General features: G+C 52.6%; 1 protein-coding gene across 3 annotated transcripts; it reads left to right on the forward strand.

Annotated features, from left to right (window-relative positions):
- The first annotated feature begins 1970 nt into the window (after positions 1 to 1970).
- On the forward strand, positions 1971 to 14161 carry RHOG (ras homolog family member G). Of its 3 annotated transcripts, none has more exons than XM_036428008.2 (2): positions 1971 to 2112; positions 12980 to 14161. In XM_036428008.2, exon 2 carries the CDS (start codon positions 13048 to 13050, stop codon positions 13621 to 13623), a length of 576 nt encoding a protein of 191 aa, XP_036283901.1. In that variant the 5' UTR covers positions 1971 to 2112; positions 12980 to 13047; the 3' UTR covers positions 13624 to 14161. The 3 variants fall into 3 exon arrangements, with proteins under 3 accessions (XP_036283901.1, XP_036283904.1, XP_036283903.1); XM_036428011.2 differs by lacking the exon at positions 1971 to 2112 and adding an exon at positions 7283 to 7305; XM_036428010.2 differs by lacking the exon at positions 1971 to 2112 and adding an exon at positions 11416 to 11616.
- The last annotated feature ends 133 nt before the right edge of the window (positions 14162 to 14294 follow it).

Here is a 14294-nt window from a genome sequence, read left to right on the forward strand (position 1 = left end):
AAAGCACACCAGATTTCAAAGACTTAACATCAAACAAAAAGAGCTTGTGCGTGTGGCTCAATGGTTGAGCCTCTCCCCATGAACCAACTGGTCCCTGGTTTGATTCCAAGTCAGGGCACATGCCCAGGTTGGGGGTTGGATCCCCAGTAGGGGTGTGCAGGAGGCAGCCAATTAATGTCTCCACCAATGTTTCTTTCTCTCTCTCAAATCAATAAAACTTATTTTTTTAAAAAGAATGTAAAATATCCTATTCATTTATAACCAATAATTTTTATATTGATTACATGCTGAATGATAATATTTTGAATAAGTTGGGCTAAGTAAAATATATTATTAAAATTAATTGTATCTGTCTCTTTTAAATTAAAAAAATGTCATTACTGGAAAATTTTAAATTACATTTGTGGTTCACGTTATATTTCCACTGGACAGCATTAGGAGAGACTATTAAGTGCATGGCAGAGGTGGTGGTGGTGGTGGTGGTAGTGGAGTGTGTGTGTGTGCATGCATTGTGGGAAGGGTAAGAATGGCAGCCAGGCAGGGGACATTCGGGCCAGATTGTGAAAAACAAGTCTATTTCCCCTAGCAGTGAAGACAGAAAAGAAGTCAAGAAGACAGAAAAGAAGTCAGAGAGAGTAGGATGCGCAAAGACCCAAAGATATGGGCAGGCACATTGTGTTTAGGGAACTCATTCTCATTTCCTTTGAGCTAGGCATTGACAGAAGGCCTTTTACATCCATTCTCATGTTACCTTCACAACTACAGGATGGAGAAGGGTTTATTCCCAAGACAGAATTGAGGCTGGGAAAGGATAAGCTATTCATTCTCCAAGTTTATCCTTTTCCTGGAAGACAGCGAGCCCGTCGTAAGCGCCTCTCCGTTTTCCTGTACAGCACCTCGCACGTGGTAGGCACTCAGAAAAAGTAGTTTTTGAACCGCGGATGTCCTTCTCAAGTCAGAGCTCCACGCGCCACGCCCGGAGCAGGAGCACCAGAGGGCGCCCCCGAGCCCGCCCACCCTGCGTCCTCCGGGCCGGGCGGGGATTTCAGGCCTTGGGTGCGGTCCTCCAGCCCCGAGCAGTTGCTCGCCTCCGCGAGGAGGAGAGGGGGCCGGGGGAGCCCCACGTCCTCGGTCCGCCCCGCCCCCTCCCCAGAGCCCGGGCGCGCCGAACGGCCGGGTGCGGAACGACGACGCGACATCCTGTTTTGGGGGGGCCCAGGGCTCCGCCTGCGCCTCTGCTGATCTTGTCTTTCCCCGGGTGCTGACGCCAGCTCCCCTCCCCGCCCCCACCCCCAACCCCCACCATGTCCGCGCCCTCCCCAGGGGTCTGGGGCCTCCCCACCGCTGAATCACCGCCTCTGCACCGCCCCGCACCCCTGGGAGCTCGGGGCTGGGGTGGGGAATGCCCAGCTTGACCCGCCGTAGCCCGAGACTTGACCATCGCTCCACCCCTGCCTGCACTTGACTGAAGGCACCAGGCCTGCCCTGACTGGTGTGGCTCAGTGGGTAAAGCCTCGGCCTGCGGACTGAAGGGTCCCGGGTTCGATTCCTGTCAACGGCATGTACCTTGGTGGAGGGCACATCCCCAGTGGGGGGTGTGCGGGAGGCAGCTGATCAATGTTTCTCTCTCACCAATGTTTCTAACTCTTTATCCCTCTCCCTTCCAATCTTTACCAAAAAAAAAATCAATAAAATATGTTTAAAAAAATAAATAAAAAAAGGCACCAGGCCTAAGGGCGCGGGTTCTCAGCATCTTCCCGCGGGGGGCGGGGGCGAGATGCGGGGAGGGGGGCAGAAGCCTAGAGCCTAGGTTTTGGAGGGCCTCTGGGGGGACGGGGGGGCTAAGAGGAGACGGGGAGGCCTGACCTTAAGGGACACAGAGGCAGAGGGGTGGGGTGGGGGGAGCCCCAGGACCCGGCCCGGGAGAGACCGGTGGAGGGGGCACGGAGGGGGGGGGCCGCGGGCCGCGGACTTCCTGGTGCGGCGGGGCCCCGCCCCGCTCCGCCCCCGGCCCGCCCCCCCCACTTCCTCCGGCCGCCCGCTCTCACTTCCTTCTCCAGCCGCCAGCCGCCGCCGCCGCCCCCAGCTCCCCCGCGGCGGGGAGGGCGCCAGGTGAGGCCGGCGCGGGCCGGCGGGCCGGGGTCGGGGTGGGGGGCCGCCGGCCCGGGGCCGGGCGCGGGCGCGGGCCCTGGGAGTCCGCCTGCAGGAGGCCGCGGCGGGCGGGCGGGCGGGCGGCTCCGGGATCGCGGCAAGCTGGGCGGGCGCGGCCGCCGGGCGGGGCGGGCACCGGGTCCCTGCGAGCCGGCGGCGGCCCGGGAGGCTGGGCTCCGGTCCGGTCGGGGGCTGCACCGGCTCCCCGGAGCTGCGGGGGACCCCTGAGGTCGGAAGGCTGCCGCTCTCGGCGAGAAAAGTCTCTCGAGGGGGAGAGCTTAGAGCTGGGATGTGGGACTCAGAAGTGGGGTGCCCGCCGAAGTTGGTGGGGGTGTCCCCCAAGTGTGTGCGAGGAGGTGGGCTGGAGATGGCGCTCCCACCGCCGCGGCAGTGGTGACATTTGCGAGGGGGGCGGTGTCTGGCCTCCGAAGCCGCCGCTGCAGAGGAAGAGCTCCCTGCCCGGAGGCTCGCCGCCAGCTCGGACCCGGCTCTCCGGCTGCAGCCAGCGGCCCCCTGCACTCCAGAGGAGGGGGAGATGGGGGAGCGCGGACCACAGACCTCTCTGTGTCGTTTGTTGTTTTCTTTTCCTGAGGTCAAACCTCTTCATCCCTGAAAGCAAGCAACAGGTCTCTAGTTAGCAAACATCTGCCTGGCCGTGCCTGGCCTTGCTCCTTTGTGGGTAAACTGAGGGAGGTTTGTCCTGTGACTGGAGGGGAAGGACTCTCATTCAGAGGCGCTGATGGTCTCTGACAAGATGGCATCGCAGAGCAGCCCTAATGTCAGAAGATGGAGAGAATGATAGGGCTTCTGGGAGGAAGCGAGGGCTCTGGAGATGCTTGGGGATCACCTCCTAGTCTCCCCCAAGTCTGCAGCCTCCCCTCTCGCTAGTCCCTGAATTCTGTACATCCTCGCTCTGTCTTCCTCCATTCTTTCTTTAGACGGCCCACAAATCCTCCATTACCCTCTTCTCCCACCTTCTTCTGTTTCTTTTCCCCAACACTCAGTCATGCCAAAGGCCCTGGCCTCTCACTTACCCTGCCCTTCTGTCCATCTCTGCCCCCTTCAGCCTACACCCTTCCCTTCCTTGGCCAGCTTCTGGCTCCACACTCTTGCTTCCTCCATCTTTCCTCATCCTTCTCGATCCCCCTCTCTGTGTCTTTTCCCTTTCAGCCACTTATCTCCAGCTCTGGGGTCAGATCTTTGCTGAGTTTGAGAGCCTTTTCAAACCTTCCCAGCTCAGAGCTGCAGGCTGCAGCCACCTAGTGATAGAGATGCTTAAAGGGCTGGAAAACCTCTGTGTGTGTATGTGTGTGCGTCTACATTTTTATCTCTTTGAGACAAAATAACTGCCCCCAGCCTTGAGAGGGCCCAGAGCAGAGCAGAGCAAACCAGCAGAATGAAGGGAACCTGTAGTGGGTGAGCTTGTGGTTAGGTAGGAGGAAGCAGATCGTAGCAGTTAGGGTAGAGTGGCAGAAATAAGACTGGTGAAAGAGGCCGTGGGAAATCAAAATCACTCAGGTTTAATCATGAGGCCAAGCCTGGAGGCTGGGGGACTCAAACGGTCCCTAACTCCAATACTTACTGGTTCCAACAGTGGTATTGGAGAGAATGCGACCAGGTCAACTATGTGTGACAGACGGAAAGGGAAGGGGCAAAGGCAAGGTTCTGGAGGGAAGACTGTAGCTAGTCTAACGTCAGCTTTAATGTTTTAGCACCAGTTCAGGAAAAGAAGAGGGGTGTGAGGCAGAGTATCTGCCCTTTCTTCCAGGCTGTCTTCCATCCGGGTCCTGCCCAGGCTGGATACCTCGTGCCCTGGGCTACGTCAGGGTCTTGGTGACAGGAAGCCCTCTGCAGTCTGCTGACCTCTCTCCTCTGCTTTCAGGCATCCTTAGTATTCCCCCTTTCACCCTACTCCCTCTCTTCCTCTTGTGTCTAACTTCAGTCTAGATTGGTTCTATAAGAACACATTGTCCCCGTTCTAGAACACTTTCCTCAAGCCTTTGGGATGCATGCTATGAGATCTTGCTTCAGTTTACTCTATTTATTTGTCTCCACTAGAAAAGAGAAAGAAAGAAATGGAGGGGGAGAGCAAGTGCTATACTTTTGGGATTCCCAAGCACCTTTAGATTTAAAGGCTGTTCCCATTCTAATCTCTTCCATTCTCACAGTTGCCCCTCCCCCATGAGCTGTCCCTTCTTCTACCCACCAGTCTCTCCTTTCATTTCTGGGAGGTATATGAGATTTGGCCCCAGAGGAAATCTCAGGGACATACATAAAACCCCTTCTTGGGGAAGGATGTTATTGCAAGGCCCTTCCCCAGCATCACCACTCGGTAAAAAACTACCCAGGAGTCCCGATTCCTGGCCTGCAACCCAATACTTTATTTTAGGATCCTGCATAACTGAAACCCACAGGTCTCTAGGATGGATGAGAGGGTTTCTTCTAGGCAAGATCTGATCCCACTGAAGGTTTGAGCTAATTGCAAGAAAGTCATTGCTGTGGGGGGAGGGGAGGGATATGATCAGGCTTATAGGGATCTAAATGGGAAAATATCATGAGAGGAGGGGAGGTGACTGCAACCTAAGAGGCTGCTCATTGAGGTTTTGACTAAAAGAAATAAGGTCAAGGTCCTGAAATGAAAGGAAGTGGCCGTTCTGAGATTGTCACAAATGCTGGTTGGGAGTCTAGGATCTGAGAGTTGTTTCTGGCAAGATGTGAGGGCAAATGAGGTAGCTGATGTGAGCTTTTAGGGGGTCATGAGCAGGAAGATAGGAGAGGTTGTGGCTATAGTGATACGGTTGGGAAGATATTTGGAGGGGGGTAGATGGGCATTTGGGAAGAAGAAGGGGGCCAGACTGAAGAGCCCTCCCTCCACGCACAGTGTAGACCCATTAGTGGTGAGGCCTGTATGGGTCTCTGAGGAGGGAAACCAAAGACAAAGCCTGGGCCACCTCCCCAGAACAGATTGGTTTTCCTGTCCAGAGTCCAGCTTCCTCTTTTGTCCTCATGTCATGGGGGGAGGGCATCTCCCCAGGAGCTAGAAGCTGAAGGAGGAGTTCCTCAGTCAGGGCAGGGCCAGGATGGCTGTCTGTCTGATAATGTCAGTTCTAAATCATGGACCCCCAGTATGGACTAGGTATAAACGCTTGAGAATTTAGAAGCAAAAAGGGCTCAGATTTCTGTGACTCCTTTGGCCTTTTCCTGAAGGGATGAACCTTGGTAGGATCTTCCTGAATGAGAGCAGAGAGATGATAGGCTCATTCCCAGGCCTGAGCAAAGTAATCTCCTTTATGGAAGTAACATCAGGCTGTAGGTTAGGAGATCCAGGCCCTTGTCCTGGATTTGCTCCCAACTTTGTCTCTCGTGACTCAGCTTCAACATGGAGTTGCCTATCAAAGCCTCCACAGAGGGTAGAGAAAACGGATAACTCTGACTCTCCTTCAACCAAGAGGCTCTTCATAGCACTGGCCTCCACTGTGAGCCCTCCTGGCGCATGCCGGCCCTGATCTGAGTGGTGTCCGAGTATCTGCCCAGGTACAGGAACTGTGGCCCCCTCTCCCCAAAGCCCAAGGATTGTTATAGGTTGAGAGATGAGAAGAGGGCAGAGAGTGTGGGGGATTTTGCGAGGGGACAGCAAGTTGAGGGGGTACCCCGTGCCCTACTCTAGCTCTGTCCCACTGACTGTGGAAAATAGATGCCGGAGTTTCCTCCCTAATGTTTTTTTCCCTTGTGGAAACCCCCTTAGGCCTGGGGCGGGGCTGAAGGGACAGTGTGGCCCTGGGTCTCTCTGTGGGTATTTTCGGGGGTACGGGGTAGGATTGGGAGGGTGGTGCTTCTGCACAGCACCGTGTGAAATGAGCAAAAGCAAAGGAAGTGCCACTTCACAGGCCTTTCATGGGGCCCTGGGACTCCTGAGCTGCTAGGGGGAAGGGAGGAGGAAGCAAGTGTTCAGCCTTCCTCTGTGCTGCTTGGTGGGGGAGGGGATGGCCTTCTTAGCTCTCCCAGGCAGAGCTCTCCTGGCCGTGGGGCTCACCACCCTTTATGGAACACCTCAGGTGCTGGGGATGGTGAACAGAAGGGAACTCGGACTTAGTGAAAGGGTCCTGTCCTCACCATAGCTTTCCCAGCTACAGCTGTCTTGCTTCTTCCTCCTCTCTACGCCCTAGTGGATAGAGTCAGCTAATCCTCTTACCCTACCTGCTGCAGTGCAGGAAGCCCTGCAGAGTCTGAAGGGTGGAGAATGGCACAGAGGTGGAGAGTTCTCTAGCATGGTGTGTGTGTCTGTGTGTGTGTGTGTGTGTGTGTGTGTGTGTTTAAGGCTGGGAACTAGGCTCTCGTGGGTCTAGTTCCCTGCTGATGGGGAGAAGGGGAAGAAAGAGAGAAACTCAGCCCTTGGCCTGGTCCCAGCCCCACAATGATCTCATGTCTCCCCCAGCTTCCTCCTCCCCACCCAGCTGCAGCCAGCTGCAGCCTTTTTGAGCCTCTTCGTATCACCTCTCCTCCATCCTTCCAAACAAACAAACAATCAGACTCACAGAGCTTTTGGAGCCATTTTCAACACTGACCCTGACCTTGCCTAACCCTTGACCACAGATTCCCGCAATCCTTAGCCTTATGAGGACCACTTTTCCTACCCATCTTCCTCACCACCTCCAGCCTTGCTGTGCCTGCTTCTCCCCGCTCCCTCTTCCAGTAGAAGTCAGGGCAGTCTAGCCTATATGTGTTTGATACCCGGAATTGTGCTCCTCAGTGGGAGGAGGAAGTTGATTGCCCATGTCTTGTGTTTCCTGGGCCTATGACTGTTCCTTGTTCCCAGAATCAGTTTGCATTGATGGAGCAGGAGATATGTGTTCAGTCTGCAGGGGGTTTTTTTGTTGTTGGTAGTGGTGGTTTTTTAAAATATATTTTATTGATTTTTTTTTACAGAGAGGAAGAGAGAGGGATAGAGAGTTAGAAATATTGATGAGAGAGAGTCATCAGTCAGCTGCCTCCTGCACACCCCCTACCGGGGATGTGTCCCCAACCAAGGTACATGCCCTTGGTTGTATCGAACCTGGGATCTTTCAGTCCGCAGGCTGATGCTCTATCCACTGAGCCAAACCAGTTTCGGCTCAGTCTGCAGTTTTTGCTCAGCATTCTGCTGGACTTCTGGAAGTAAGCAAAAGAAAATTTCCCTCCTCATGAGGCATCCAGTTAGTTCAGTGCAATGAACAGTAGGATCGGTGCTGGGGAAGCTAGGACAGGGAAGGGGGAGAAGATGGGAACAGATGTGGGCCCTGAAAGGCTGGGAGGATCGAATAGGGGGGAGCAGAATTTCTGTAGGAGGAACTCCCATGTGCAAAGACATGAAGTACAAGTGAGTTCAGTTATTGACTGTGTTCAGCCTAAGGAGACAGATCCCCAGGACCTTGCCCTCCAGGTCCTCCCAGTCTCGATAAGATTCAGAACAGCCTCCATGTCTTGCAAGATACAATGTGCCTGTGGAGAAACAGGGACCAGACCTTGGATGGCATAAGTCACTTGTGACCTGGGTGATTTGCCAAGACTTTCCTGGAGGAGATGACCATGGTGCTTGGCCCTGGAGAACCAAGGGGTGGGGTTCCTTTAGGCAATGGAGGACTTCTGAGCTGCCCATTGGGGACTGGAGGACGGAAGGGGGGAAGAATACTGGGTTCCCATGAGGAAAGGGAATAGTGCTTGCTGTTTGATGTGTTGTGGGGAAGAGATTGTGGAGACTGCTTTGGAGAATCAGGATGGTGTGGCCAGAGTTCAGGATCAGAATGCCCAGAGATGGATTAAGTAGGATGAGTTTCAGTGAGGGCTGCATAAGGGGAGCCCCATGTCAAGGAGGTAGGTTAAAAGGCTGTGGTAAGTTGGTTCCCATTGCCTTCACACTCCCCCGTCTCTTAGCACCCCTTCTCTCCCCTCCCCCACTCCCAATTGGGACACTTCCCCTGCTCTAACGGCCACAGAGATCTGGCAATCAGGCAATCCTCTGCTTCCTTTCCCTCCCCTCTCTGGGTCTGCCTGAGGCACACCCTAAGACAAAGTCCCCCTGGGTACAAGCTGGGCTCCAGGAGCCACGCACAGAGTTAGGTCCCCATGGGCTGTGCTCCCCTAGGTGGGCTCCCTGCTGAAGTCAGGTCAAGCTGGTACTGGAAAGAGAGACTTTTGCCTATCCCAGGCAAAGTTTTTGGCTACCACTGCTGTCCAAAAAGATTCAGTATTGCAGTGTTGGCCGTGGGAGTGTTAGTTCAATTCTGGGCTTTTGAGGCAACTGTCCAGATCTCAGTAATGGGGCAGAAGCAAGCAGATCAGAAGGCAGTGGTTGCACACTCTTGTGTTCTCCAACCCTGTGCTCCGTTTTTCTGTGGAAGAGGGATGCTCAAACTCCAGTATGGGCGGGGGTGTGGGTGAGTGGGGGAGACATCCACAAACTAGAAAACTAATGTATGACTATTGGGGAAGGAGAATCACAAGGAGCCAAAGAAGGGTTAAAAGGTTGGCCATGCTATGGAAGTTCAAAGAAAGGAGAAGTCAGTAGCCTTATGGGACTCTGAAGCTCTAAGGTTTAAGAGAGGCCTTGAGGATTCAGGAAGATTCTAGAGGCAAGAGAGAATGGCAGCAGATGGAAGAACAAGAGTAACAGTTCAGTGGCAACAACTGTCCTGACTTGTTTAAGAGGAACACCTTATGAGATTGGTTTTATTACGTAGCTCATAAGTGGCAGAACTAGGATTTAAACGCAGATCTAGCTAACTCTAAAATTCCTATCAGAGTATGAAAAACTCTGAATGCCAGGGTGAGAGACTAGGCATGCTCTTAATTAAGTTAGGAATAAAAAGTCATTATAATTTGGCTAATAATATACAGATCTGTGATCATTAATTTACTTAGTAAATAAAAGTTCTTTTAGTTTTTATTGGTTTCAGAGAGGAAGGGAGAGGGAGAGAGATAGAGAGGGAATCATTGATCGGCAGCCTCCTGCCCGCCCCCTGCCCGAGACCTGGGCATGTGCCCTGACCAGGAATCGAATCGTGATCTCCTGGTTCACAGGTTGACACTCAACCACTGAGCCACACCAGCAGGGGCCAAAAGTTCTTTTTATAAAAGTCATCTAGTACGTCACAGTTAACCCTGACCTCAAGCAGGTCACTCTTCTTATTTGGCCTCCTGAAGTATTGACTGTTGCTTCTTCCTATGTGGCACAGGTTAGACCCTACCTTCCTTAAAAGGGCTGTGGGAACCTATTTGACCCAGTATAGGTTATAGGATTTCCAAGTACACATTTGTCCTGGGAGAGGGGTTACATACACTCTGGGATAAAGTACTAGACTGATGCCACCACTCAGTGCTTCCTGCCTATTGAGATGCTTTGCTTCTGTGTGCACAACTTGCCAATTTACAAAGCACTGCTGCCCTTTGGGTCAAGGAAGGCAAGTATTGTCATTCCTGCTGTACAGTTCAAGAAACTGAGGCTCCGGGAAGAGAAGTGACTTGCTTGCTCAGGGTCAGGAAGTCGGCTAGTAAGGGGTAATGTGGAGGCTGTAGGATGCATTGAGGAAAACACAGACTTGGGATGGCAAAACGGGTTTGTGTCCTGACTCCCAAGCTAACTGGCTGTATGACACTGAGTTACTTTAACTATGAGTTTGTTTCTTTATCTGTAAATAGATGTAGTACCAACGGCTTGTTATCAGGATCAAATAACAATGCCACGTGATCTATAAAGGGTTGTACCTCGTGAGGGCTTTTTATCAAAGGACAGAGTCAGCAGGTGAACCCAAGCGGTCACCTTCCGGAATTTGCTTCTCTGCCTGTACCACACTGCCTCTGCTCTGCATGTTTCTGGACACTACCTCACTCATGATCCTTTTCCGGTGTCAGCCCTGTTCCCTCGCCAGTCCGGAAGCTGCTGCCCTCTCCCTCCCGACTCCTTTGAGGGCTGATTTACTGATTGTGGGTTGATAACCGCCTCCCTAGAGAGCAGTCTGGAGCCACTCAACTTCCAGTCTCTTGGGCCTTGTGACTGCTGTCCAGAGCTCCCTCCTTGCCTTCCTGCCTGGGCCAGCCCAGTGCTGGGCCTGTGGGGGAGGAGTTCCCAGACAAACTACCACACCCAGGCCTCCACTCTGTGTAGAACTGAAGATTTACAGGCCCAGGAGTTCTCTCAAAGTGCTAGGGTCTCCCAGGTAACTCAGGAGACGTAAGTAACAGCACCAACCCCTACAATATGTTCTCTCCTTTCCCCAAGGGAGGAGCCACAGAATCCTAGAAGAATGTGTCTTAACTTGCCCCCATGTATGCAGGCCTTATGCATTTGTTGACTGACTCAGCACCAACCCCACCCCCACACCACCCCGTCGTTCCTATCCTCAACTGTCCCCTGCTCCCAGGGCTCTTTGTGTCTCATTTCATCTACCTAGTGCCCTTGTCACCAGCAGTTTCCTCTCCATTTCATGGACTGGGAAACTGAGGCCCAGGGAGGGTACGCGCCTCATGCTTGGTTTCAGTGTCAGCAGCAGAACAGAGCTGGGGTTAGAAATTCGGTCTCTTGACTTACAGTCTGAGGTTCCACTGCCCTATAGGATCCTTAACTCCTTCCTGGACCCATTTCCTGAGGCTCTCTATCATCTGTCCTGAAGTTGGACACAGATTCTTATTCACATAAATAAGATAGAAATTTTTCATGGGAACCAGAGACAACCTCTTAGAAATGAAACCATTTCCCTCCCTGCTGGTCCCAGGGGAAGCTGGGATTAAGTTCTGGGCCCTGTGCAGGTCCCACACCACCATAGTTCCCTTTTGCCTCCCAACGGGATCTCCCTCTATCTACAAATTGATCTTTGAGGCTTCTGGACCGGTATTTGAGAGGTCAGGCTGCGAGTTGAGGGGTTTTCAGACTAAGGTGCAGTTTTGCAGTGTATATAAAGCGAAATGGAGGAAAATGGGCCAGTGGTGATGGTGCTTGCATGGAGCAAGGGATACTTAGATATCTGGGTGTGTCTAAAACAAACTGTCCAGCCCTGGCCAGTGTGGTTCAGTTGGTTGGAGAAATGTCCTGTGCACCAGAAATCTCAGGTTCGATTCCCAGTCAGGACACATGCCCAGGTTGCAGGTTCAATTCCTAGCCTGGTTGGGGCGCGTGCAGGAGTCAAACCAATGTTTTTCTCTTTCATCAATGTTTCTCTCTCCATTCCCCACTCTCAAATAAATAAATAAATTAATTAAATTAAATTGGCTCTCCCCTCCTAGGATGCAGGGACCTGGTTTTGAGAGTCGGGGAAAGGAAGTCACATACTGGCCAGCAAAAGTCCCTGATGGCCAAGAGGAAGTAGCCAATGGGAGAAGAACCTTTGCCACAGCAGTATAAATAATCCCAGGGTTTCGGAAGCTCTGTTCTTTCAAGAACTCAGAAGGGCAGTTCCTCACCCTGAGGCCCCGTGAGCTGCAAAGGGGACAAGGGTAATGGTTGGAGCTAGGACTCTTTCCTTCATAATTATAGCAGCTCATTTATTTGGTCCTTCCCATATGCCATGCCTCAGGCCAAACACTTTCTATACTTGAGCTCATTTCATACTCTGAACAATTGTAACACAATAAATAGGCAAAATTTCCCCCATTTTACAGATGAGAAAATTGAAGCTCAGGAAACTTGTTATGTTGCCCAAGATCATACATGACTAGTTGGTGGAGCTCTGAGTAGAATCCCTGGCCTCTCTGACTCCAGCATGTGTTCTCAGTGATAGAGCTTTTTAAAAAAATTTTTTTAATATATATTTTTTATTGATTTTTTACAGAGAGGAAGGGAGAGGGATAGAGAGTTAGAAACATCGATGAGAGAGAAACATCGATCAGCTGCCTCCTGCACACCCCCTACTGGGGATGTGCCCGCAACCATGGTACATGCCTTTGACTGGAATCGAACCTGGGACCTTTCAGTTTGCAGGCTGATGCTCTATCTACTGAGTCAGACCGGTTAGGGCTCAGTGATAGAGCTTTAATGGCACTGTGTTCTCTATCCAAGAGTCTGGAAGCCCCTGAAATTCTTCAGAGGTACGTGCCATGGTCTCAGAAAAGTGACAGGAAAGTAAGGGGGAAATCAAGGTTTTGTTTTATTCTTCCGTTCATCCCGCTTGGGTGGGCTTGGAGGATCTGCCTCACCCCACCAAGGACTCAAGAGAAGATGCTGATGTCTAGGAGCCACCCCTTTGCTCCATACTCAGACTCCCACTAGATCCCAGCCTTGGCACATGGCTGCATCTCAGAGTGACAGAGAGCGCCCTGTGCCAGAACCCGTCTTGGTGTACATAATGGGAGGGATCCATGCCTAGTAGACGGTCTGTAGATTGATCCTTACATCTGTACACCGACCTTTTGTGTCTATATTGCCAGGAAGAAAAATACAAATAGCTAATACTTATTGAAGGCAACTGTTCTAAATGTTTTACTGTGTTACCTCTTAATAATCCAATGAAGTGAAGTAGGTATTATTTTATTCCCATTTTACACATAGAAAAGAAGCCCACTAATCACCAACTAGTAAGTAATTGGTCCAGAGTCACACAGCTAGAAAATAGCAAAACTAGGATTTGACCTTAGTTGATCTGGCACCAGAATTTATGTGCTCCACATAATATATTTAAATACAGTGGCGCCAGCCTCCTTACATCCAAGCATCTTTGCATGATCTCAGGGCCTCTCTTTATTGTCCTGATAGGATTATACGATGGTGTCGGGTTAAGAAAACAGAAGGTCATTTCCCTCTGTGTGCCCCCATTCTTTCATTCCAAGCGTGTCCTGACCAAGTGTCCCTCTCTGTTCACAGGTCATTGCATCCGGAGGGGCCCAGAAGGGGAAGGAGGCAGTGCCTCCCCTGCAGCAGCTGCACCCACAATGCAGAGCATAAAGTGTGTGGTGGTGGGCGATGGGGCTGTGGGCAAGACATGCCTGCTCATCTGCTACACAACTAACGCCTTCCCCAAGGAATACATCCCCACGGTGTTCGACAATTACAGCGCCCAGAGCGCAGTCGATGGGCGCACGGTGAACCTGAACCTGTGGGACACGGCGGGCCAGGAGGAGTATGACCGCCTCCGCACTCTCTCCTACCCTCAGACCAACGTCTTCGTCATCTGTTTCTCCATTGCCAGTCCACCCTCCTACGAGAATGTGCGGCACAAGTGGCATCCGGAGGTGTGCCACCACTGCCCCGACGTGCCCATCCTCCTGGTGGGCACCAAGAAGGACCTGAGAGCCCAGCCCGACACCTTGCGGCGCCTCAAGGAGCAGGGCCAGGCGCCCATCACACCGCAGCAAGGCCAGGCACTGGCCAAGCAGATCCACGCTGTGCGCTACCTCGAGTGCTCGGCCCTGCAGCAGGATGGTGTCAAGGAAGTGTTTGCCGAGGCCGTCCGGGCTGTGCTCAACCCCACACCGGTCAAGCGTGGGCGGTCCTGCGTCCTCTTGTGACCCTGGCACTCAGCTTGGAGGCTGCCCCCGCCCCCCCAACCAGTTGTGCCTTGGCGCCTTGTCTGCCCCCAGCTGTGCCTTAAAGACTAATTCTGGCATCCCTTGCCAGGGGGCTCCCTGAATGCCTGTTTTCCTTAAGGAGGCCCATGGGGAAAGGGGCTTTGGGTCCCAATCTGCTTGGGAATACCAGGTATTCTTGAGAGCTCACCCAGGCCAAGGTTGGACCCTTCCCCAAGAAGCCAACCCAGTGCTCCTCCCCATTTTCCCCTACTGACCAGCTGATCCAGCTTTCTACTCAGATGTTGCTGCCTATTGTGGTGCCTTCTCAGGTTAGGAGCTCTTAGCCATCCCTAACCTCCCTTGCTGCTCTTCGAATTGCTCGCCCCTCAAGATGCTTTCCCTTCCCCAATGAAGGAAACAAAAAATCCCAAGAAAATGAATGTGCCTAAGCCTTATGCATTGCTAACTGACTCAGCCCCCACCCCACCCCTCAGGCTCCTACCCCCAGCAGCATCAATAAAACCTCCTGTCTCCAGTGGCCCCGGCTCCTCCCTGTGTGCTGAACATTGGGGGTTGGGCAGGGGACAGGCATGGGCTAGGGCTCCCCAGAGACTGGGAGCCTTTTGTTTCCTCTAAGAGGGGACAGAAGACAATAGGCTTCATTGTGGTCC

Source organism: Pipistrellus kuhlii, unplaced genomic scaffold, assembly GCF_014108245.1.
Source record: "Pipistrellus kuhlii isolate mPipKuh1 unplaced genomic scaffold, mPipKuh1.p scaffold_m20_p_9, whole genome shotgun sequence".
Lineage (NCBI taxonomy): Eukaryota > Metazoa > Chordata > Mammalia > Chiroptera > Vespertilionidae > Pipistrellus > Pipistrellus kuhlii.

What these genes read in the sequence shown, in the direction of transcription:
- RHOG (XM_036428008.2), top strand. Translation starts at nt 13,048, where the DNA reads ATGCAGAGCATAAAGTGTGTGGTGGTGGGCGATGGGGCTGTGGGCAAG.